This window comes from Aspergillus chevalieri, chromosome 2, assembly GCF_016861735.1.
Source record: "Aspergillus chevalieri M1 DNA, chromosome 2, nearly complete sequence".
Classification (NCBI taxonomy): domain Eukaryota; kingdom Fungi; phylum Ascomycota; class Eurotiomycetes; order Eurotiales; family Aspergillaceae; genus Aspergillus; species Aspergillus chevalieri.
In genome coordinates, this window is record NC_057363.1 from 1,601,534 (window position 1) to 1,625,205 (window position 23,672).

At 49.0% G+C, this 23,672-nt stretch overlaps 8 protein-coding genes across 8 annotated transcripts; 4 read left to right on the plus strand and 4 right to left on the minus strand.

The window, feature by feature from the left end:
• Nucleotides 1–618: 618 nt before the first annotated feature.
• Nucleotides 619–1,844, minus strand: ACHE_20554A (trafficking protein particle complex subunit 13; the record flags this gene model as incomplete). The annotated part of the gene is made up of 5 exons (XM_043284870.1): nt 619–912; nt 969–1,490; nt 1,540–1,663; nt 1,717–1,723; nt 1,778–1,844. 5 exons carry the CDS (start codon nt 1,842–1,844, stop codon nt 619–621), a joined length of 1,014 nt encoding a protein of 337 aa, XP_043133618.1.
• A 450-nt stretch (nt 1,845–2,294) lies between these two features.
• ACHE_20555S (RING finger protein) lies at nt 2,295–3,699 on the plus strand (the record flags this gene model as incomplete). Its single annotated transcript, XM_043284871.1, has 6 exons — nt 2,295–2,680; nt 2,746–2,912; nt 2,993–3,054; nt 3,121–3,356; nt 3,419–3,540; nt 3,626–3,699. The coding sequence occupies 6 exons, from the start codon at nt 2,295–2,297 to the stop codon at nt 3,697–3,699; spliced, it is 1,047 nt and encodes a 348-aa protein (XP_043133619.1).
• A 422-nt stretch (nt 3,700–4,121) lies between these two features.
• On the minus strand, nt 4,122–5,519 carry ACHE_20556A (CENP-N/CHL4 family protein; the record flags this gene model as incomplete). The annotated part of the gene is made up of 1 exon (XM_043284872.1): nt 4,122–5,519. One exon carries the CDS (start codon nt 5,517–5,519, stop codon nt 4,122–4,124), a length of 1,398 nt encoding a protein of 465 aa, XP_043133620.1.
• A 1,378-nt stretch (nt 5,520–6,897) lies between these two features.
• ACHE_20557S (putative bZIP transcription factor (MetR)) lies at nt 6,898–8,362 on the plus strand (the record flags this gene model as incomplete). Its single annotated transcript, XM_043284873.1, has 2 exons — nt 6,898–7,183; nt 7,746–8,362. The coding sequence occupies 2 exons, from the start codon at nt 6,898–6,900 to the stop codon at nt 8,360–8,362; spliced, it is 903 nt and encodes a 300-aa protein (XP_043133621.1).
• A 664-nt stretch (nt 8,363–9,026) lies between these two features.
• Nucleotides 9,027–10,397, minus strand: ACHE_20558A (uncharacterized protein; the record flags this gene model as incomplete). The annotated part of the gene is made up of 2 exons (XM_043284874.1): nt 9,027–10,294; nt 10,364–10,397. 2 exons carry the CDS (start codon nt 10,395–10,397, stop codon nt 9,027–9,029), a joined length of 1,302 nt encoding a protein of 433 aa, XP_043133622.1.
• A 1,455-nt stretch (nt 10,398–11,852) lies between these two features.
• Nucleotides 11,853–14,664, plus strand: MLH3 (putative DNA mismatch repair protein (Mlh3); the record flags this gene model as incomplete). The annotated part of the gene is made up of 2 exons (XM_043284876.1): nt 11,853–12,099; nt 12,164–14,664. The coding sequence occupies 2 exons, from the start codon at nt 11,853–11,855 to the stop codon at nt 14,662–14,664; spliced, it is 2,748 nt and encodes a 915-aa protein (XP_043133623.1).
• A 560-nt stretch (nt 14,665–15,224) lies between these two features.
• On the plus strand, nt 15,225–15,936 carry ACHE_20560S (uncharacterized protein; the record flags this gene model as incomplete). The annotated part of the gene is made up of 3 exons (XM_043284877.1): nt 15,225–15,475; nt 15,538–15,819; nt 15,885–15,936. The coding sequence occupies 3 exons, from the start codon at nt 15,225–15,227 to the stop codon at nt 15,934–15,936; spliced, it is 585 nt and encodes a 194-aa protein (XP_043133624.1).
• A 1,941-nt stretch (nt 15,937–17,877) lies between these two features.
• ACHE_20561A (guanine nucleotide exchange factor) lies at nt 17,878–21,559 on the minus strand (the record flags this gene model as incomplete). Its single annotated transcript, XM_043284878.1, has 2 exons — nt 17,878–20,892; nt 20,972–21,559. The coding sequence occupies 2 exons, from the start codon at nt 21,557–21,559 to the stop codon at nt 17,878–17,880; spliced, it is 3,603 nt and encodes a 1,200-aa protein (XP_043133625.1).
• Nucleotides 21,560–23,672: the final 2,113 nt, after the last annotated feature.

The following is a 23,672-nucleotide window of genomic DNA, read 5'->3' on the forward strand; positions in this document are numbered from 1 at the left end:
TCTAGATTCAACGCTCGAGTCCTCGTCGCGGGACACTCGGTGCTACGTGCGCCCGGAAACTATGTCAGTCTACTGACTACAAGTACTGTACTTAGTTACTGGTACCTCCGTACGGAGTACGGAGTATGGTGTGATCTTCTTTGTTCTATATACGGAGTATTTCTTATATACTTTGTATACTATTAGATGGTCGGGTTTGACTTGCTCTCGCTATGGTTGTAGAGCGGCATTAATCCCTTCTAAGTCTCCGTCCAGTCAAGGATTCCCCAGCTTAACTGACCTGCGATCTATAAAAAAGAGCTCCGGTATATGATATTATTATGCAGACAATGCTATTCTTTTGTAGATCTAAACCACACCCTGGATTTATTTGCAGTAAATCGGTTCGAATCGCAGTCGGAGCTGAACTTCTACTACCACAAGTGCAGAACGCCTTGTATCCTCTGACTCAGTCCAGCATTATCAGTGCAGCTGCAGTCGCACAAGATAAGTATTGCCGTCGCGGAAGCTTCCTATCCTGTCCGCTGTACTCCGTATGCACCAACGCCCCGCCAATCCTGTCGTGTATCCTGTCACCGCAGGTTCCTGGAATTTGTCCTTTCCTTGTATGTACCATGTTTACGCCCGTCGTCGCGTCAAGAGATTGCCTGTCGTCAGGAATCCCTTGTCTCCCATAGCGCCTCGCCATTCAATCGATAATTGTCCCAATATCGCTCGACCATCCCGCTTCATGTCCTTTTGCAAATTCTCAAGTCCGTCCTGTTGTCCTTCTTCCTGCTCAACCAGAAATGCGACCTGCAGCACGTCCCGCGGGTTCAACGTCGGCAGCGGACATGTCGCTTTGTCGGGTCGCTCATAGTCCCAATTCAGCGAAGTCGCTTTGAACGGTGGCTTAGGATTTAATCGCGTTTGCTATAGACAGCCTCCATTTAGAAAAAATTTTTTTTGCCAGAGACCTTGTAACTCACCTTCAACACCACAGCATTATCCCCCACATTCTCCAACTGCGCCTCAAGCGCATACCTCAACAACCTAGTCCTCCCATAAGGCCCGAGCGATTTATTCTCCACCTCTACCGACGGCAACTCAGACGCCTTAGTCCTCACACTGAGACACGGCTGAGCCACAAACTGGTATAGTTTCCGAAACGTCCGCACCCGCCCGCTAGACGCCTGGTAGTCCGTCCCCATCAACGTCTCCGTGTAACTAACACTAACCGCCAGGATATGGTTCCCCTCCTCTTTCAGATCGAACCGGACGATCTTCTGTAGCGATTGCCCTTTGTCTAAACCATCTGTCGATGCAGTCTCGTCGTCAGCGGATTCGAGCTCGAGCGAGGCTACTTGCGATGGGGTCTGCATCTCAGCGACGATTCGGACAGAGGTGATTACGCGCGATGTCTCATTTTCGGGGAGTTCGTTATTTGCGCTTAATGTGCAGGCAAAGGTCTCTCCGACGTAAGCGGATCCAAAAGTTGGAGGTAGAGTGAGCTATTCCTCATTAGCTAGTCGTCATAGAAAGATACAGTAGACAGCAAACATTAGGACTGAAGATGAATTGATCATCGGCATTCTCAGAAGGATAACTCAACGACGCCTTGCTCGAGATCTTCGTATTGGCAACAGGAAGCGGATATTGGTATGACAACGATGGCCGCGAAAGGCTTCAAAAGTCAGAGCAAAGACAAAATGCAAGACTGAGGGACACTGGGCTTACCGCAATACTGGAATGGACCTTGATCAGCTATACCCCTGGTACTATCTCCGAGATTGCGTACCTTTGAGAGAGACCGAATGGGGCTCTTTGGGGCCTTCAGCGCTAGACTGCGCGCGCGGACGGGCCATGATTTGTTTTGAGTTTATTTCTCTTTTAGCAATCTTATTATAGTTGTGGACAAGATCTCAAACGAGTTGGATCAGAAGGTGAAACGGAGTGGAATCTATCCTCGTCATCTTCCGTTATCTCTAATCTCGAGGCAAACAAAGCAAATAAAGCAAACGCGGCAAACCTCCACAATGCCCTGATTGCGCCGCGTCGCATCATCCACAGTTGAGCTTACTCTGGAGTGCAGACAAGATGCAGAGTGGTCTTGAATAAACCTGGTTTTTCATGGTATGATAAGAGTCAATGCATGGCCGACTAATTTAGTGATTACCGTGAATCGGAGCATTATGTCATCATTTTAAGCACTGAAGTTTGGAGTACTGCCTGTTGCACAAACGCCACCGCGACTCTGCAAACAAGAACCTCTCTATCGCCGATATTCTGATATTGACACCCTTATATTCATACTTATGACCAATTCGACATCAAAATTTCTCGTCAACATGCCCACTAGAAGTGGGTCATCTTCCCTAGGGTATCCGCAACCCCCCATTTCATCTCTCAAAACCCTCGAGTCACAAGTCAACGCGAACATCCAGAGTACATTTTCGACGAAGAGAAAGCGAACCGCAGCCAGCGAGATAGAAACGCCCGTAGCACCCGTGAAGGGCCCGCGAAAAGCCAATAATACCCAGCGCGCGCCAGCCAAAGTTGTTGGTCGAACAGACGACGCGCCTGAACCCAAGTCCAAGAAACCAAGGACCAAAAAGCCAGAGCAGGAGAAAAGACTTAGGGTGTTCCGCAAGCATGCGCCGCAGGCGTATTTGGATAGATTGGCGCGAGCGACGTCTCAGAGGTATGGTTTGGTTTGCTATGAACAAAAGTGTCCAGAGTTTGCTAACAGGCGTACCTCGTTTATAGAATGTTCGCTGTAAGTTCCTCAGTCAACTGGACTGACAGTTACCCCATCATGGAATTTGGAATGGCCGGGTCCACCGGCAACCTTTACACTGTGACTATAGGGAAGGTGCCAAGTTGCAGCTGCCCGGATAATCAAAAGGGAAACCAGTGCAAGCATATCTGCTACGGTACGTCCGCTCTTCTTCCTATAATCCTCATCAATACCACCATCTTATTCTTATGATTATTAACATCATGGCCTATCAAGTCCTAAGCAAAGCCCTCAAAGCCCCCGCACACCTCCAATACCAACTCGCATTCTTATCAACGGTAAACACTCTTCCAAGCAAAAAGTAAAACAGAGAACATCCAAACTAATTGCGATCCATCGTACAGGAACTCATCGAAATATACAATGGATCCTACCTCAGCCGCGAAACCAAACCCGAAGAGAACGCTGCCGGCAAGCGCAAGCCCATCGAAGGCGACTGTCCTGTCTGCTTTATGGAGTTCGAACCCGACAAGGAAAATATCGTTTGGTGTCGAGGGTCGTGCGGGAATAACATCCATAAAGTCTGTTTTGATAAATGGGCTGCTACGCAGCGTGCGCATGGGGTTCGCTGTGTTTACTGGTGAGTTCCCCCTCTATCTTTCATATTGACCTATCGGATGAGTTCTAATGTCTAATATTAAGTCGCGCCCCATGGGAATTTGAAACTGAGAACCTCAACATGGACGAACTCAAGAAAACCGGACGAGTCAATGACGAAGGCTATGTCAATGTCGCAGACCAACTGGGTCTGTCTGGTGAACGTGGTACGAGGCCATCCCTGTATTGTCCCTTTTCTTTCTGCGACTTTTTCTCTTTTATTCATGAATCATGCTAATTTCGCTTCTATAGACTCTTCAACATACTATCAGCCTTGGGATTACCGGGAATCGTACTATTATGGGCGGCGCAGGTATAGATACTAGGGTTTTGGAATTCGGTGTTGGATGGATCATTCTAGATTGTGGATTGCTATATACCCTTTTCGCTAGTCTTGGTTCAATTTATAGCTCTATTGGCCTTCATAAGACGATCCATTCCTTAAGCAACTGTTGAAAATCGGTTGAGTCCTGCATCTCAGGAGAAGTGATGGCGTGGCTTTATAGCATCGCAGACCAACGCAGTCAACCCGTAAATTGAATGTTCTGCCTGAGAGCTCTGGTCTATTGATCATCCAGAAAAAAAAAAAAAAAAGATATGGGATGGGACGGGATGATCGTGTCTAGCAAAGCGTGACGGCCTTGATGCCGCGATTACTTCTGTCCTCTTCTTATGAACCCTCGGGATATGCATAGAAGACAGTGCAAAGATAGGATGGTGGGAAATATGATATTCCAACTCGACTCAATCATCCACTATCTTTCGCTACCCGTCTCCCCTGATGGACAACAGCAACACTAACCCCTTCTTCACCGGTCATCCAAGACGGCATACGCTCTGCATCGACGATGCCTAGTTCCGCGAGTTTGCGAATCCCTGATATAACATCGTTGCCGGCGAAACTGAGTGACAGAGTTGGCTGAGAATCTTCAGAGGGTTCTTGATCATCGCGGCCATTCGGGGAATCGAGTAACCGAATATCAAAACGGTCCAGGGGTGCCGATGAGCGGGAGCCAGAGGTACCGAAGCGGGAATGAACGGCAAGCTTGCGCTTCTTGGGCGCATGGGTGTCGGTATTTTTGGTATCTTCATCTTCGGTTCGTTTGCTTTCTTTCTCATCACTGCGGTTCATGTATTCCTCCGGCGAGACTGTATTGGCTGGTCGTGGGTCCAATGGGCTTCCTTCGACGACCGCATCGGCGAAAATGCTGAATGCGCCGTTTGCTGCGTTTGAACGGCTCGGGCCTCGGAGGGATAGTAGGGCCTGGAGGCTCTTTGCCGAAAGAGATGTCGCTTTCAGAGTATATCGCTCTTGAGGACGGGAGAGTGCTTTGGGGATAGCGTCTCGGACAATGCGCTGTAGACTTCTGGTATCTGTTCCGACGGCGGTGGTCGCGGAAGTGCTGGTTTTGGAACCGGTTGATGAAATGGACGTGTATATAAATGGACAACTATCTGGGAAAGCGATATAAATTACCCTCGAGGAATCCATGAGGGTTTCGGGTAGTTGGCGCGGATGCTGGTAGGGCGAATTGGTGACTAGAATGCGCAGGAATGTGAGAGGTAACGAAGCGGATCGCGCGAGGTGGTAATGCGCTTTCACAAGTGGCGCGATTAATTGCTGCAGGTTCTTCAGGAAAGTCGACGCATGCACACGCGGGAGACAGGCTGATAGATCACTCGTTTGCGTATCCTCCACCTCGTCGAAACGAGCAAGTTCCAACGCCGCCCATCGCAAACTAGCGGGATGATCCTCCATGTAGCAAATATCCACCATTGCCAATTGCCGTAACGTAATCCCATGTCTCCAATCGCCCTCAAGCACACGATCAATTACCTCACGTTTCCCACCTTTCCGGTCCTGCAGGTCTTGGTATGCATTGCGGATGTCGTCGATCGTCTGCTCGGCCGGGTACGGGCTGGTCTCTTCATCGTCCGGGTCGGTATTTTCGATCTGGTCGCGCTCGAGATATGGCGGGAAGGTGTTTACGTTGTTATCGTCCAGCCATTGGAAGACGAGGTCGAGGAGAGCTTGGCGGGAGAGTTTGTTGAATGACTTGGATACTGATGGGCTGGTTGAGGGGATGCGGAGGGTGCTGGGGAGGCTGGCTGTGGTGGGAGCGCGGATGGATTTTGGACGCGCCATTGCATCGATTGATTCAGGGTCGCAAGCTTATCGCATATTTCAGGTTTGTGGTAATAATTGAGAACTGGGATTGCTCTGGCTATCTTGAAGTGTTACGCGACAAGCTTCTTTGGCAAAGCGGTTCCAAAGCATTATTGGTCACGTGGTGATAACAGACCAATAAGGAAATTCAAGATCACATGTTGAGGAGCGGCATCCATGGGGTAATCATATCAATGTCGATTTATAAGGATTTCTCTTTATCTACAGGGGTATTTAATTGATTTTGGCTAGTTAACAGTTAGTACAGACTAGGGTTGAACACATCAATTGAGGCATGCTCGCATTCCGTAGTTAGGATGCCAGCATTGATGCTCATTACTGCACCCTATCCTTTCTCTTCTTTAACCTCTTTCTGGCTTCTTTCTCCCCTTTCACACTCTTAACCCAGGGAGTAAACCAATGGTAAAAACCGCGAGACTCCGATCCGACCCTATTAGGGTTTGTAGTAAATGTGACGTCGAAGGATGGCAATTATTAATCACGGCATTTTTCCCGGTCAATAAGACAACGCTAAGACTGAAACAAATTAAAAAGCAGTGGTGCAAGCTAGTCTAAGAACTGCTCAACGGGTAATATTCCCTTATTGTCATCCCTGTAACTAACGCAAGTCATCTTCTCCGAGTCGCTGACCGCGACCATCGTAAAGTCCGGGTCAGCCTACCAGAACCGGCAACGAAAAAAAGTCAAAGCCAGGAATCGGATTCCGACTTCGGCGAGGTTCAGAACCGGACAGTTGAAGTCATGGTTGGAAAAGGGCTGCGAGTGGCAATACTTGTATCCCTAGGGAATGGAAATGATGTTGAGTAGAGTAATTGAAGGCATCCATTCACTCACTCACTTAGTATGAAGCAGAGTACGGAGTGTATGAATCTCTTCCTGTAGACTGCCTAGTGAATTCTGACTCAGCGCCCCTCGCCTGAGCAAAGACCGGCCGAAGTCCCCACCGCCGCCAGACCACGAGAATTCCCGCTTTCTCTCTTTCGCCGCCTCGTTCTCTCGCTTTCTTTCTTCCCCTCCCCCGACTACTATTACTACCGCTGCATCGCCCCATCGCCCGTCGACTTTCCCCGAGACGTTACTATCTCGACATTGTTTGATTTTGGTGATTTTGGTGGAAATACCGACACTCAAAGTGAGGAAAAAGAAACGAAAAAGAAGGCACACGTGCTGGACCGCTCGACGATCGAGTTACTTGTACGGCAATCCACGCATTCGACCGTTTGTGAAGGTCGTTATCCATTTCAAACCGTTGCACAGTCAAACACAAACCCGTTACCCACCAAGCCGCTTTGCAAAATTCGAGTTTCGAGGCTGCTCCAGTCTCAACCGATCCACCATGTCCGAATTCAATGGCCGTCGCGCCCCCAACTTCTCCCAATACCTTGATGACTTGAATGCGATTCCATCGCCCTACGACCAGGCTGTGCAGCAGCAACAAAAACAGGAATCGTTCAACCTCGACGCTGAATTGTCGCTCTTCACCAACGCCGAGTTCTTTGATTTCGACCAGTTCGGAGAACTGAACCTGCCTATATTCGACTCGGTGGACAATGACAAGTTGAAGGACAACTCGAACAATGCTGAGCAGAACCCGGATCTGAAGTTTTTGGATTTCCTCAAGGGTGAGTTATAGTGTGGTTTTACTACTCCAGCTGGCTGGCATACATTGGCATGGGTGTCCTCGAGACATCCACCTTTTTCTATGCTTTTCTTACTTTGATACCCTTTGTTCCTTCAACGTCTCTTCGATGCGCGATTGCTTTTGCACCGAAATCTGCTTTGCTTTTTCTCTGTTCATGTCTCCGCGCCGTTTTCGCCTTTTTTTTGCTTTTCTCAAATTGATCATATGGCATTGTACGCACATCATCACACCATCCTCTCTCGCACGGACACCTTACTTGATTATTTTCCTGCAGGAGCTATGGCTAGTGTGCCCGGCAGAAAAAAATGAAAAAGGGACGGGGTTTGCCATTGTACTGTTTTTATTGGCCCTGGAAAAGGCGTCAGCGGGAACTCGTGTTGCGCCATTTCACGTGATTTCTGGCTGTGTCGCCATGTTACACGTGAATTGCTCGCACCTCGTATATCAGCCATTGCCCATTCTCCTTTGCATCATGTTTTTTGCTTGCCTTCCAGCCAGCTTGTGTTCTGAATATGTGACTTGGTTCTAACTCTGGTGTGCAGATGGTTTGAACAACATGAACAATGATTTCCCATCCGCGAACTTCAACAATGCTAGCACCAACAACTCTGCTGGCCAGTCTCTGTCCACTCAGAATGTTCCATTCACACATGCCCCATCGGTCTCGAACGGGCTCCCTAACCTGAACGCGGCTGAGTTCTCCAGCCAGCCGTCCCCAATCTCTCCATCTCAGCCATCTGCCCCGGCTCAAGCATCCACACCGGCTCCGACCCCCAAGTCTACTGCTTCCAAGCGTAAGCCGAGCCACAAGCCAACTCCGATGAGCATTGAGGAGGCCTCGCGCAACGCTGCCGAGGAGGACAAGCGTCGTCGTAACACTGCCGCCAGTGCTCGTTTCCGTGTGAAGAAGAAGATGCGGGAGCAAACCTTGGAGAAGACAGTAAAGGACACCACTGAGAAGAACGCCGCCCTCGAGGCCCGGGTGACAGCCTTGGAACTGGAGAACCAATGGCTGAAGAACCTGATCACAGAAAAGAACGGCCGGTCTCCTGATGAGGGTAAGACTTCGCAGAACGATATTGCAAGTATGTTCAAGAAGTTCTTGGCCGCTCAGAAGAATCTGTCAGAGAGTAGAGAGGTCGAGACAACAAGTTCATGAAGATAAAAGAAAAGAATTAGGGTTGTCATTTTCATTCCGTTTTTACTCGTTAATAGTCTATTTGGTGTTCCCATTCTGCGACATTCTATTTCTATTTTTTTTTTTTTTTTGTGCATATTGGTTGGGTTATCTGATATTTCTTATGAGGCTGGAGTCTGACGGAGCGGAGCAAGGGGGAGGCCTTTTCCTTTTTCATGATTGATGATTCCCATGTTAAGTTATTTAAAGCTACAGAGTAAATACTCATGCTATAAGCGTTGAAGTTTAATACAGTGAACATTAAAGCATACAATTGCCCTCTGAACCACCTTGGAATCACTATGAAAAAGTACAACAGGCTCAGCTAAAGCTGAAAATCCGAATGACAATAATACAAACTTAGGATATCACACATTGCCCTCTTAATCCACCTATGAAACATACAAATAGAACGCCAGTTGCCAACGCCATGGAACAATCCAAGTCAATCAGCCGGTTATCATAGAATCCTCCGAACGTAAAGTCATGAAAATGAAACAATGGTAAACGAAGAAAAAATGAAAAGGAAAAAGGTCAAGGATATTCTGATTCTTCTCGTTCGGTTCGAAGAATATGCGTAACATCGTTAGAACCTTTCTTGCATGCGTATCAACAAGGTGTGATGCATGTCATGTAAATATAGATATCAAGTCGATATCTGAGTCTTTGTCTCGATCTTCTCATCAGACTCTTTCTTTTCAACGCCTTTCTCGTAATCACTTTCGTCTCCGGCAACCTCGTCCTCGTTGATCTCGCCCCAGCCCGAGCTGCGACGACTAATTCGCCCGGTGGCCATGTGTTGGCTGACCGATGCACTCGTGACACCGGAGATACTCGCTGTGTTACTCTCGTTTCGACCGTGGTGTGAATATGCAGCGCTGCGAATACTAGCGCCATCGCCCTGCTTGGTTGTGTAGAGGCTTCCTCGTTCATTGGTGTTGCTTAAGACTCCAGAGGAGTAGATGCTCACACGGTCTGCGCTGGCGAGGCCGACCATGCTTGGACGGTTGAGGACGCTCGACGATGCGTTGAGGGCGGATGCATTAGAGGGTTCATTGACCTGACTGCTGAGGACGCTCAATGGTAGACTCTCGCGGCTTCCGCCGTAGACAGATGATGGGGCCAGGGCGCGCACGGACGCATTGGTGTCGAGAGAGTTCCGTCGGCGGCGCTTCGAAGAAGACGCCAGTGTCAGGATCGAGGCGTTGTCGGTTAGCATACCATTCGCTGTTGCTGTGTGATAGGTATTGTAGTAGCCGTGGTGGGGAGCCAAGTGCGGCGGCACTGCGCTCGCGGGGGACGATGGGAATTGGTGTGTGAATTGCACTTGTTGGTTATTGTTGTTGTGCGTCGAGTTCACATAAGGTATTCCTTGGTAGACATTCTGCGCATTGTACAAATGGGCTGATGGCGCAGCGGACTGTACAGTCGTCAAGGTTGTGGTCAATGATCGCACTGAGGGCGCTGGCGACGAAAACGTGCTCCCTTCACCTCCCCCGCTCGAACTGATGCCTCCTCCCGCCGTCGCTAATGTCCCCGCCTTCGAGTATGATGTATCACCGTTGGTAGAGATGGTCGGGGCAGTTGATTTGGCGCTGGTAGCTGGGATCTGGTTCTCATAGCCGGAACACGCTAGGGAAGGTTCGCTGTGCGAGCGGGAGCGATGGCCGTTCACTTCACTAACGGACGCTCCGGGCGAATCATCATTCGTATCGCTATTGTAGTCTCGTAGTCCGTCTGTTGTACCGGAGAGCGGGTAGGGGTTGTTCTGGCGGCTGCGACTGCTCTTCTTGCCTTTGGGAGCTGTGTGGAGTTTATTGGACCAGCGGATAGAGTTCGATTCAGATGAGGAGTTTTTTAAATTTGCGAGGCGCTTCATCCAGCTTGAGAAGGGGCGACGAAGGCCATGGCGGTCTATCATATGACAAGAAAAGTTAGCCCAGGTATTATCCTTGTTAGAGAAGAGGAGAATGAGCAACACACCATGTGTCCTGGCAGGGACCTCCGCGGTGGCCATTTTGGCCTTGACGAAAAACTCAGAATTCGGGATAGCTTGACGGTTCGAATAGCAAGGACGAAAAGCTATGGGAATGGGGATGGGATAAGATATTCAAGGAGGGAAGCGGCTGGCCACAATCAGATAAGGACGCGGAAGGCGTTGCGTCTAGAAGCGACAGTGGCGATGCGACAGGGAAGCTGCACACAAGAATGGCTGGATAACGATTCACAAAGAGGTTTTATGCTCTTTATCCCTGATTGACTTGTTTGAGGTGAGATTGTGAGAGCCCGACGTAATTTGGCGCTTGTCAGGAGTCAACAGCAATGCACGTGATATTGTTCTTCGGCCCAAAACGACTTCACTTGCCTTTGTTCTGTCACATACTTTGTCTACTCAATATTTTTATATTTATTCCCTGCCATTGACAGAGACGGCCGGCAGCCACCCTGTCTGGCTCACAATCCTCCATATTTCTGGCGGAATTCAATACACACTGACTCGTATCTGGATCGTCAAAGCCCTCGGGAGCCCCTCGTTGTCGCCACACAGCCCGAATTCTCAAACGAACCGGCACACCTGCTAAAATCCATTCAAGACGATCACGCACCATCTTTCCGCTCCTGGGCATGTTATTCTGTGACATCATTGGTGGTTTCGGTGAGACAAGTGCGTTGCCGGTCCGGTCACTGCCTGGGGAGTGCCGTACATAACTTCCTCCATATCAATAGTCACGGAGGACTTTGGGCACACGGAGCACAGAGGATATTTCTTAGTGCCCCAAGTACTCCGTAGGCTCCGCCCCACACTGCTAGAGCAAGGCATTGGCATTCCTAGAATTCTGGCCACCAAGCGGAGACTCAATAATGGGCGCAGCATACGGTATCCTGGATAGTCTTTCGCCCTCCGTAGTATGACCCGGTTATTTGGTTCTTCAATGCCTCACTTATTCGTGAGACTAGCCCGGGAAGCGCCCGTAGCTTCTCTATACCCCTCATCGCTGTAGCGTTGTAGCTAGATTCGGGCTGTAATAGTACATAGCAAGGTGAATGGATTGCCAACCACGTTATTACAGACATAAATGCGTTGCCAGAATACCATGCCTATTATCTTCAAGGAGACGTCAATCCTGAAGAACACTGTCCATGTGTTTTTTATCCAGACAGAGTAATCTGTATGTATGGCTTATCGCCACGTGACGCGCTTATCGCAGTTCTTCCTTCCTCCATCGTCACCGTTCAGCCACCTTCGCATGGAAACCGCAGTCGAACTAGCAGACTTCATATGCGTCCAGAATTATCTCAGTAACTGTTTCCTGCCTGCTTCTGTTTCGGAAGGAAAAATGCTCTGTTCTTTCCTCTATCATCACCAGCACATGCCATGACGCAGTGGCGAGATTTACTTTAAGAGGGCAGCTTAAGAGCTACCATGTGAAATACGAAGTCTAAAACACATTATCTCGATCCCATTGTCAGCATGTCAACCCGGGATGCCAACATCAAACCACTCCCACCTGATGTTGTGGCCAAGATCAAATCTTCCACATCAATTACCAACCTAAACGGTGTCGTCGTGGAACTGGTCAAGAATGCGCTGGACGCAAATGCGCATAGCATCATAGTGACAGTTGATTTCCAGCGTGGTGGCTGCATCGTGGAAGATGATGGTGAGGGTATTCCTCCGGCGGAGTTTGAGGTCAGTGGAGGACTGGGAAAGGCGCATCGTATGTATCTTGGCTCTGATATTGGCGCAACTTCTCTGGGCAGTCTGACTGATTCTGCAAACAGATACCTCTAAGTTTCAGTTAGATCGAGAGGTCTATGGTCGAAGAGGGCTTTTTCTAGCCTCGTTGGCGTCTCTATCATTGCTCACTATTACATCCCGTCACCTGCGCCATCGGACCACAAACAGCGTCATATTCCATCATTCAACACCAATTGCGCGCTTAATTCCGGCACCAGTACAGCAGGGTCTGAGGTTCAGCGGCTATGGAACCTGCGTTACGGTCAATGACCTCTTCGGGAACATGCCCGTCCGCGTGAAAAGTCGGGCATTAGCTCACCAAAAGCCTGACGAAGTAGACCGAGAATGGGAAGACCTCAAACAACTATTAGTTGCGTTAATGCTGGCCAACGACCAGCTGGCGAAATTGGTCATCTCAGATGGCAGCAAAGACAGGAAGATAACTGTCCATCCTCAAAGCCAGGGCCAGCAGGCAGGCGAACTAGATCTCAAGCGGATTTCGTCGATTCTTCTCCAAACGGGTCTAATCAATTTCCAAAGTCCCAATGATCGCTGGAATGTTGTTTCAGCCTGCGTTCCGGATTTCTCAATCCATGCCGCCATATGTCTTGTTCCCAGTCCTACAAAGAGAGTGCAGTTCATTTCGTTGGGAATGGCCCCTGTCTTCCCTCGAAATAGTACGAACATGTTGTATAAAGATCTTAACCGACTATTCGCTTCGTCAGACTTTGGTACAACGCAGACTTCCTCTTCTTCCATTCAGAATTCACTTGAGGATGGTCATATGAACGCCAAAGCATTACCAAAGGCTGTCAACAAATGGCCAATGTTCTATGTACGGATTAATACCAATACTCCTGACAGATGGTATGAAGACTGTCAAGAAATCGCCCCGGAGTCTGACAAGTCCGTTCAACGCATTCTAGACGTGCTTGCGGCTATGATTGGCGAGTTTCTGGCACAGCTCAATCTACGACCGCGTGTCGGAAAGAGGAAACGGAAAGTGTCCCAGGTGTCAGCAGAAGCACCTCAAGAGGATTCAAAAAGCACAAGGCAATCCAGGGGTGCCGGGAAAGACCGTGCCATGGCTTCAGATAGCACAGAAGAAGCTTTTGACGGTAGATTGAAACTTCCATTGTTTACGAGACCTGTGCCGTCTACAACCAGCCAGCACTTTGGCGATTGGTCTAGGGTTAAGGGCGCCAAAGATGTTGTATTCGATACTAAGCTCAATGCTACAAAATCAGTTGATATTCCATCGAGAGTTCGCAGTCCTGGCCAAAGCGTTCAACCGGTGCATTTGTCTGGGAATCAAAGAGAATCAGCAACAGATACAACATTACCTTGGACCGATCCTTATACAGGGCGAACACACGTGGTCAACTCACGGACCGGTCAATCGATGGATTCCACGGATGCGCACAGCGAAAGGCCACGCTCAACTGGTTCCATCCAACCGAACCAGGTATTGAATCGAGTAAGACGGCCAAGATCAGCCATTCCCATCCGGACAGGGGGTTCGTGGCTTGATGGTGTCTTGAGAAAGTGGGAGAATCCGACTTTTAGCCGATCTGAGCGACCGATTAGCACCATTAATATTGGAGTTCGTGAACACGAATCAGATCGGACAACTTTCAACGTGCACGACTGCTGTGGCGATCTTTGCGGGTTGAACACGGTCAAATTCTCCAAGTTCCGGGGGAAGTTATGGAAGCAGCACCTTCAAGGGGCCGAGGTAGTTGCGCAAGTTGACCGGAAGTTTATCCTTACGAAATTACCAGCGTCCTCAGTTGGCGGTACTCAGGATGGGACTGCATTAGCCTTGATCGATCAACACGCGGCGGATGAACGATGTCGAGTAGAACGACTTTTTAGAGAGCTTTTGACGTCTGAATCAGGCGATTTTGGGGAAGTGCAGACCATTCCACTGGAGCCGATCATGTTTGAGGCCCCGATAAGCGAGAAACCGCTGCTCAAGAGGTATTGGAAACACTTTCGACCATGGGGCGTCGACTACCGGATCGAACAAGCTGCGAATAAGCTAAGGGTTTTTGTACATCTACTCCCGAATTTGATAGCAGAACGGTGTCGAACGGAGCCCAGTTTGGTTGCCGATCTTATACGCGGCGAAATTTGGAAGTGCGAAGAGAGCGGAAGCAAACCCGGTTCTACAACCGCACACTCGGATTTGGATTCTGGAAGCACTACATCTTGGGTAGAAAAGTTAACCGGCTGTCCTCAAGGAATCATTGATCTTCTCAATTCCCGCGCCTGTCGAACCGCCATCATGTTTAACGACGTCTTGAGTATCCATGAGTGTCAAAAGTTGGTCGCGCAATTGGCACAGTGCGCGTTTCCGTTTCAATGCGCGCATAGTCGACCATCAATGGTACCTATTTTAGATATGGAGGTTCAGGATTCATCGTTATTGGTTAGCGAATTGTTGGGTTCCCTTGGATTGGGATTGGAAGATGGCGATGAAACAAGTAAGGTTGGATTTGCTGAGGCGTTTGGAATGGCATATAAGTCGGAGAGTATAGACTAAGTATCTAATAGATAGCCTACACTGTATATATGAATGTTCTTTACATGACAAGACTTACAGACCTTATTGCATGCAGTCATGGCCTAACAATGGCCCTTATCAAACAATATAGCTACCAAGAAAAAACCTCACTAAAACCTGACGGATATACGAAGTCGGCGTAGTTGCTTTCTGCCGAGTGAGATAGTTCTCGTCATTGATTCTATGGAGTGCTCGTCACGGCATCTCCACACTCAACATTGCTCTCGAAAAAATAGTCCAGGAAAGGTCTAGAATATTGAAAGTCAGTAGACAGACCTTACTCAGGAATCCTGTAATATCGTAGAAATAGCAGGAATGGATTGCGTGATCTGTGGTACATATAGAAGAAGTGCGTACCAGTTCACTTCCATTCAGTGAATGGCGATATTTGGATGCAGATGGCAACTTCAACAGTTCGGCAGCATTGCTCGTCGCCGAAGCTCCGATGCCGAATAGAATTGTAAATATAAATTATGGCGAGTTGCAGGTACTACTCCTTGAAAATACCATATGCTCCGAAGAGGCCCTGACTCTTGAACATGGCTGCCACTGCTGGACCCGTCGGTCAGCCCGACATCGCCTACACTCCCAGGTACGAAAACTACAAGACTCGAACAACGCGGCGTATACATACAGAAAAGCTTGTGCAATATTTGCCTGAGGGATTCCCGGCCAAGCTTGACTCCGATCTTGTGTGGGACGGAAATAATCTGGAGGAGTCTTATGACTGGAATTATCACCTGACGCCAGCGGATCTTGCTGAGGTTGATGAAGCCTTGAAGCACTTCAAGTGTGAGACAACATCCGTTTTGAAATTCGAGTGTTTTGATGCTAACTATGGGCCCGATGCAGCGTTGGGAAAGCACTTAGCGAGATCAGTCAGGAGACCTTTCCCCTACCAAACTTCCATGCGACGTTGCGAGAAATTTCACGAGAGATTCACAATGGCCATGGCTTGGCTTCAAGGTTGTTCGCGGAATACCTGTGGACCAGTATACGAGAGAGAAGAATATCACTATCTATGTTGGTGTCTCATCTCACGTTGCACCCGTTCGGGGCCGGCAGGACAAAACCTGGCAAGGCAAGCCAGCCAATGTCATTGCTGCCCACATCAAAGACTTGGGCTTTCGACAAGTAAGTCAAAGTAACTTTCATCTTGGAAGCTAGATCCACCAGACTAATATAAGGGGAAAAAACAGCTTCAGCAAAGATGGCAATGTTTTTTTCTCACGCCCTCTCCCCTATCACTAACCAGCAAAAGATGACAGCCCGGAACGACTGATCATTTAATACGCACGCCGCAACTTTACGGGCTATTGGAGATATCCGCGCTCAATTAACATCCCACCGATTACTGAGGCCCAGGGTGAAGCATTGGACGCATTGCATTTTACGTCGGAGAGATATGCTGTCGCTCTTCATTTCCATAAAGGCGACATCCAGGATGCAAACAACCTGAGCATTTTCCATGTTCGGGGCGGCTTCCGCTACAGTAAGGAAAAGCAGTGGGTGTCCAGGAACGAGAACCATTCAATCATACTGGCTTGTTATCTGACCCTTTTTTACGTCGGGCGCCACCTTCTCCGGCTTTGGCTTCGTGACCCTGAGTTCGAGTGGGAGAAACACGAGGCCTTGAAGGAACGGTTTGATCGTGTGTATGCGGATTTGAAGACCGAAAACCCGGTATTCCTGCTTGAGGCTATTATCAGAGGCGCAGATGTGGGCACCTGAGGTATGGCCTTGTTAGTGATGTCTCAGTAGTTAGACTACATCAATTAACCAACTACACACTCCAGTATTACCAGGTAACCAGTCGTCAGTATTCAGCCGGTGTTCGTCCAGTGTCTGTTTGTTTGAGTTCAGACCAGGGTAGTGACAAACAAACAGTTATCCAACACGAGCGAATACTTAACCTCTTAACCAGTCATCATCCAACTTTGACATTGTACGTTATTACTAGCCTATAAACTAACATAGGAATTGCTTGGCTTGCTACTGTTGGATTTCATCCGAGCCTTATCATACTGTTAGCGGTTTATCAGAGGTCACAAGTATAACCCTACCTCAACACCTTTTAGTTAAACATGACCACCGGCCCTATTCCAATTCCATCGACGTTAAGTCCCCCTCGCCCATAATTGCATCCATGAAGCACAGAATACTTGTATCTTCGCCCAACTGTTGTTTGTTATATGCACCCACCCATATCCACACACCCGGTCCGCCCTCCTCCATAGCGAACATGTCATACATACCGTACCCCATGAACTCTAATGCATTAGATGCATTGCTTGCATGTGAGACGTCATACTCTTCACCTCGTATACAGTGTAATACCGTACAATACAAGCCACAAATACCATACATAGCGTGGAGGATTCTCGACCAACCCGGATAGACAGGTTTGGTTGGATGGGTACGAGTACCGAGTACCAGTGAGCCGGAAGGCCCAACCGTCTATACTTGCTTCTATTTCTGTTTATGGAAGGATGCACGTATGTACATGCATGTGGGTATCATATTGACAGGTCTTGTACGAGAACGAGATGTCAATGCAATTGTATTCATGGGCATGGGCGCCATTGTGTCAGCATTCTACAGTACGTTGTGGTGGCGGTTGGCGTTTTATTGAAGTCTGTAAGTCTACGTACGTCGGATGCTGTTTCCTCTATTCACAATGGAAGTCGACAAGTCACTTAAGCTATACATTGATACTATTGACTATGATGTACTGCTTCTAAATCCATACCGGTAGATACCAGACCATACCATACCAAACAAACACATACCATACATACCGATACAAATCCATCCAGAGTACAGAGTACTTCGAACATATGGAAATCCTGATCAAGGAAAGTGAGAATGTGTATTTGCCTTTTCCCAAACCAATCCATTCCGGAGCCGCGAAGCTCAGATGTACCATCTAACATCCTTTTGTGTACCCTTTTTAGATACCCTAGATACCCATTGTAAAGAAAAAAAAAAAAAAAGAGAAAGCCATGTACTCCAATCCAGGAGAAATGAGAAACCGAGCGCAGAAATAGAATAGAACAAAAAACAAGCGCCACCCAAAGTATTATATCCACACATGCATCGAAGAAGGAAACAGAAAAATGAATAGTAGACAAACAGGTATATCGAGAACAAGAAAACAAGGTCATAAATCATTAGAGTAAGAGAGTCATGAAATTAACCATGCGTGGCAACGGACTTGGATTTGGGATGGGTCCAGGAAAGAAAGTCGAATTTGTCCTTGGCATTTTCCAAGATAGAAGGTGTAGGTGTAGAATCGGTATGCGCATTGTTGCGGGGAGGAACTTCGCGTGGTTCCAAAACCAAGGATCTTCGGTAGAAGGTCTGAAGGCTCTTCTCGCCGTTCGAGCGCACCCGGACCAGCTCGTTCTGCATCCAAGCCTGGAGCTCGGGAACCTCGGTCAGACGGTACGGGATCTGGAAGCGCTGCAGTTCGCTGATGATACGAGCCGTCTTCATGTGCTTGTCGAAGTTGATAACAGCCATCTCGCCATCATCAGTAGGCAGATGCCGCAATGGTTGGTTGCCGTGGTCCACGAAGGTAAGGTCGGTCAGGTACGTGCCCACGAAAGGCAAGCATGGCGGGACGTGGTTCTGGATGCGATGGCGCAGAACAGAGTAGTTGCGCGACACATCCACAATCCCCCGCAGGTACTCCAAAGTCAACTTGGTCTTCTGCGAGATGATCTCCCAGGTGCGCTTGAGTCGAACGATCATAGACGAGTTCAAGGAGCAAATAATCGCCATCAGCGAGTCGTAGTTGTTCAATTCCAGACTCTTGTTAGCAATCTTGATCCAGTGCTTGATGACAACGGCCCGCTTCTTCGGCTCTTCAAGCTGCAGAATCGAATCCGAGACCAGGTGCGCTAGATCTGTCGACAGTGTAGACATGGCCCGCACATTAACCGCCAGAGAACCAGACTTCTTCATCCATTCCGTGTCGAGTAGTTCCTCTGGAAGGATCGAGCAGAAAATCCGAGATTCCTTGATGGTCAGCTGCCGGGCGAGCTCCATGGGATCGAAGTCGAGGATGCTTAATGAAGTCTCTCCATTCTTCCACTGCTTCAGCAGGTTGTGTTCCTTCTTGCCCAAAATCGGAGGCGGAAGAGGAGTATCTGGATGGACATATTGCGCCGTAGCTGTGTTGGTCTTACCCATGGAAGACACCAGTCGCGGCACGACAGGCCCGTGTACCTTGGACACTTTTTCAGCCAAATCTACGAGGCGCTTGCCGGCCGACGGGAGGATCATCAGGGTCGTCTTGGCGAACTGCGTGATGAAGTCGAGCGCCATGTTGTCGCGATCATGGCGCCAATGGGATTCTAACCAACCTTTGAACACGTTGTAGACACGCAGACGGACGGGGCCAGCAGCGTGGGGTGTGTCTCCGATATACTCGAAGCGATCAGCCAAAGCTTGGGCGAACTCCAATGGGGTAGCAAAGAGACGGAAGGTGAGGTAGAAAGTCGAGACGAACATAGCGTCAGGGGTGGACTGGTGCGCGGTGAGTTTTTCAATCAAGGCGCGAAGGCTGCCACCCATGACATGACCTTCCTTGAAGATCAGCTCGTGCGCGAATGTCTTCTCCAGGATATTGGCCTCGGTCTCCTCATTCTCCTCAGCCAAAGTCGAATGGCTCACACTGCCCTTGAGCGATGGCTGGTATTGGTTGCTGAGATCAGGCGAGGTAGCTCGGGTCGAGGTCTGCGAAACACCACTCATCTCAGAATCACGAAGTCGGCTGTTGTAGGTCATGAAGCTGCTGCCGGTGCTCGTAACACCACGGCCAAAGGATTCACTAACATCAGATTTGGCATTGCTGCCGCGGCGCAGACTGTCTGCAGCTTCGTAAGAGGAGAATGACAGAGCAGTGGCGGAGGGAAGAGAAGAAGAGATTTCGATGGGTTGGGCGGGACTGTTCAAAGCACGGGAGTGGAAGGACGAAGGAGTGGTATCGTCGGTCAGGCCGGGGGTAGAAGCAGTGGCAGAGGCAGTAGTCGCCGTGGCAGAAGGGGAAAGGTGGTGAAAGTTGTAGTTGCTGGGAATTTGTAGCGGCGGCGGCGGCGGTCGCAGCGACCTTTGTTGATCTACCTGGGCCGTGCGTTGCGGTTGAGGAGTCTGGACTTCCTCCTCAGGTGGGGGTCCAGCGATATTCAGGGTATCGTGGTCGCTCTTATTGTTATTCAACTCCGGTGTTGGTGCTGTTTGTGCCTCCGACTCGATTTCAAAATCTCCAACTTGCTCCAACACCAGGCGAGCTTTAGCACAGCAGTTCCCAGCAGCACGCACACAGTCTGTTGCTGCGTCGACCAGACGCTTACCCTCATCAGGCATGAAAACCACGTCGTCATCGGACGATTGAGCCGGTCGAAAAGCATCGCGCGCAGCGTGGACGAGTTCCGAGAGACGTTCATACATGTTCTCCTTGGCTTGTTCGAGAAGGTCCCGACCATGAATACCGTGTTCGCATATGGCCTCGACTACCGTCAACAGGGCGCGACAAGCCTGTACTGACTGTTCAGTGGTGGTGATCAATTCTGTGGAGGAGCGTGACTGCAAGTGAAGGCCGATGAAGGACCCCAAAACCCCCAAAAAAGCATCGTAGGTGGCATTTAGACGCTCGGACGCGATATTGGGGTTACGGGCGGCGGCAGCGGGAGACGAGTATGATACGCGGTGTGAGACCCGTTTGGTGGAGACAGAGATTGGTCGAGGCTGCGAATCGCCCATGTCTAGGCGCGTAGACGCACGGCTCATGTCCATTCGACTGCGGTTTAAAAGGCGAGACTCGTTCCGTTCGGTTTCAGCCGCGGAAGAAGCACGGTCGGGAAAGGTGTCGGAGGGGGGAGTAAGCGGGTTATCGTATTGGCCGTCGGCTCCGTGCACATTAGAGTGTTCCAGCTCAGCGATGGTTCGACTGAGACCGACCTCTTCGGTCCAAACATCGAGGAAGCGTACGCCACGCGTAACAATACGGAAGGCCTTGAGTAACATCTCATCCAAGATGTACTCGACCTCCTCGTCCATGGGAGTACCATTGGCGATATCCTGGAAATTCTTGGCGGTTTTCACCAGGGACGACAGGTCGGACAACAATCCTTTTCGGGTACGGCGCAGTCCGTCATGCTGCTTGACCAGGGATGATTCTCGTGTGAGGCATTCGGATTTTTCCTTGTCTGGTTAGTTCTACTGCACGGATGTTCCCCGCTTTCTTTGTGCGTGAAAACATAGTGCGGCGTAGTCCACTTACCAAAAGAAATCGCACACCGGCTATCAATCCCCGCATTAAATCCTGATTACCAAAATCCTGCAGTGATGACCCGCATCCTCCTCTAATCATCTCCCAAAAGTCCGTTAATGCTTTGAGAAGGGGGCGCATGGGGATTTGGTCGTAAGCCTCGCAGTAGTTGGTGGGCAACCAGCCGCGAGCGCCGGTATCCAGCAAGGTCCCATCGGCCCAACCGTTAATGTGGACCGAGTGGACTAGGATGATGTCGCCTTGGTCCAACGGTAAGGTGACGGTGGAGGGGGAGACGTCTCCAGAGGGATGGAACGGATAAAAAGCACGGAGGTAGTTGTGGAAGATGGCTCTGGGAGGCTCTGATCGCTCCTCCATGGTGGTATCGTTGTTGCTATTGTCGGTTTCCTCTTCCTCCGCTTCTTCTTTGACAGTGTGGGGAGTCATTGGGGGCGTGAATCGTGAATTAGTTGGAGAGCTATAGTAACGAGAGGTATGTTGATTGGGCCCAACAGCGACAGAATTCAAGTCGCCTTTGACGATTTTCAACGGAGGAATCGGTCGTCTTGAGGGTTCCATATCTCTTGGAAGTCTGTTCATTGCACACAGGTCTTTGACCAGAGACGATTATGTGCAAGAGGATCCAATAGGCATCCTTAATGCGAACGATGAAACGGCTCGATTATCAAAAGATGGGGAGTCGATGGTCGATTGTGGTCAATGAAGGGATGATGGCAGAACTGTCGAGTAATGTCAATGGGGATGCACTCTTTCAGCACGAGCGCACGAGGCACGAGAGGATAGCGAGAATGCTTTGGAAGGGCAGGTGGGGAGAATGGACGAGACTAGGGGGAGAACCCGATGCGCGGAATGCTGGGGGGTATTACGTACCAGCAGTGGTGGCAATTGCGCTTGGATGAATGAGAGAATGAATCGAGAATCGACGAGTGAATGACTGGATAAGCGAATGAATCCGGGGCAGAATGATCGAACCTCGAGATCAAATGGAATTGAACGAGAGACCGACTTTTAGAGGATCGTGAGATGAGCAGGAGGGAATAAAAATAAACCAAATTAACAGGATGACGACAGATGAAAGGCGCAGGAAGCGAATAGGCGAGACAAGACGGCGAGAAATCTCCAGATACGCAAGGGTGAGTAGGAAAGGGTTCGAGACAGGGAATGAATGTGTATCCTATTGATTGTGGTGAGAGAGGAGATGATACAGAAGGAGAGTAGGAGGATGGAGGACAGGGTAGAAAGGGTAGAAAGGGCAGAGGGTAGAGAGTAGAAAGGATTGGAGAGACGAGAGAGACGAGAAGATGGAGTGTGATATGGTTAGTTAGCACCGCCGATGAAAGAGCGCGACGGCCGTAAAGTGTGGAGCAGCGATCCCGGTCACTGTTATCACACGTATTACTGTATTCAGTCCCTGTACGTATAAAGTATATAATTCTATTATGATCATATCACTTTACTTGTTCAATGATACATTATACAAATATTCTCCTTTTCGATATCACTCTCTGCATAGACTATTTAATTCTCCTGTACTATGTCCTCTGTACTCAATATTTGTAACCCATAAGAAATACAGTATTGAAATGTAAAGTAAAGTACAGTAAACAAACAGGGGTTCGAGTGGTCACATACTAACTCTTAAGTAGACTAGTAGCTCCACAAGGGCCAACCGTGGCAAACGCCCCTCACTGATCAGCGACGGTATTTCATACCGTAAGTACCGACATTAGTCTTTGTTACAGAGGTACGGTATACGCAATTCTATTCATAACCTCTACTAGTGTCTATAGCATGCTTTCTTTTGAGATACGCAGTACTTTCTACTCCGGGGTACATAATACTATGTATGCTCAATGCGATCATGTTGATGTTGTACAAGATATACTCCCGTACAAGGCATTGTACCTGTGGTATGACCACTCCGCATAGAACCACGGTTCATACACGGACCACCTGGTCTGATTTTTGATATCAGGATTATCAGACATACATCAGCAGTCAAGTACAAGTAAAACCAAGCAAGGAAATACAGAGTACAAGTACAGAGTACATCATACAACCTGTTGCTAGGCAATAACAAAACCACACCACCGGTAACCATCCTCCCAATGTAGTAATCCACTCGACTCCCCCCTATTTCCCGAGTTCACTTTACAGCCGTATAAACTTCGACTAACATCCGGCAGAACGGCTCCTGCTCCTGTTTGTCGCTTCCAGCAGAAGGAATTATGCCGCTGGATCTGCGCAAACACAAAGTCGCTTTTCTTAGTCACCTGCTGCTGCCGGGCCAGACCTTGGTACTATGTTAACTATGTTAGTGTGTGGCCTGTGGTAAGTTTCTCGGCAGAACTTCACACGTGCGGGCTACGTTGCTATGGCACGTGGTTGTAAGTTTTTTACGACTTCTTCCTTTTTCGCGATGGAAGCTATGGATTATATATGATGATAAATCCCTCGCTATCACTACTCTGTACCTGAACACAGCAACTACACTCCGTGCGATACTTGTTATGTGCTATCTGTGATCAGCGTGACAGTGACAGCATTACTGTATTCGGTGTTTTTTCCGGCTCTCACCCGAATGACTAAACCGCCTCACCACGCACAGTGCCCATATGTGTCCAAGCATGATACTATCGCATCAGATAAAAGCAATATCCACCCGTTGTTCGAGATATAATAGTATTGTCTC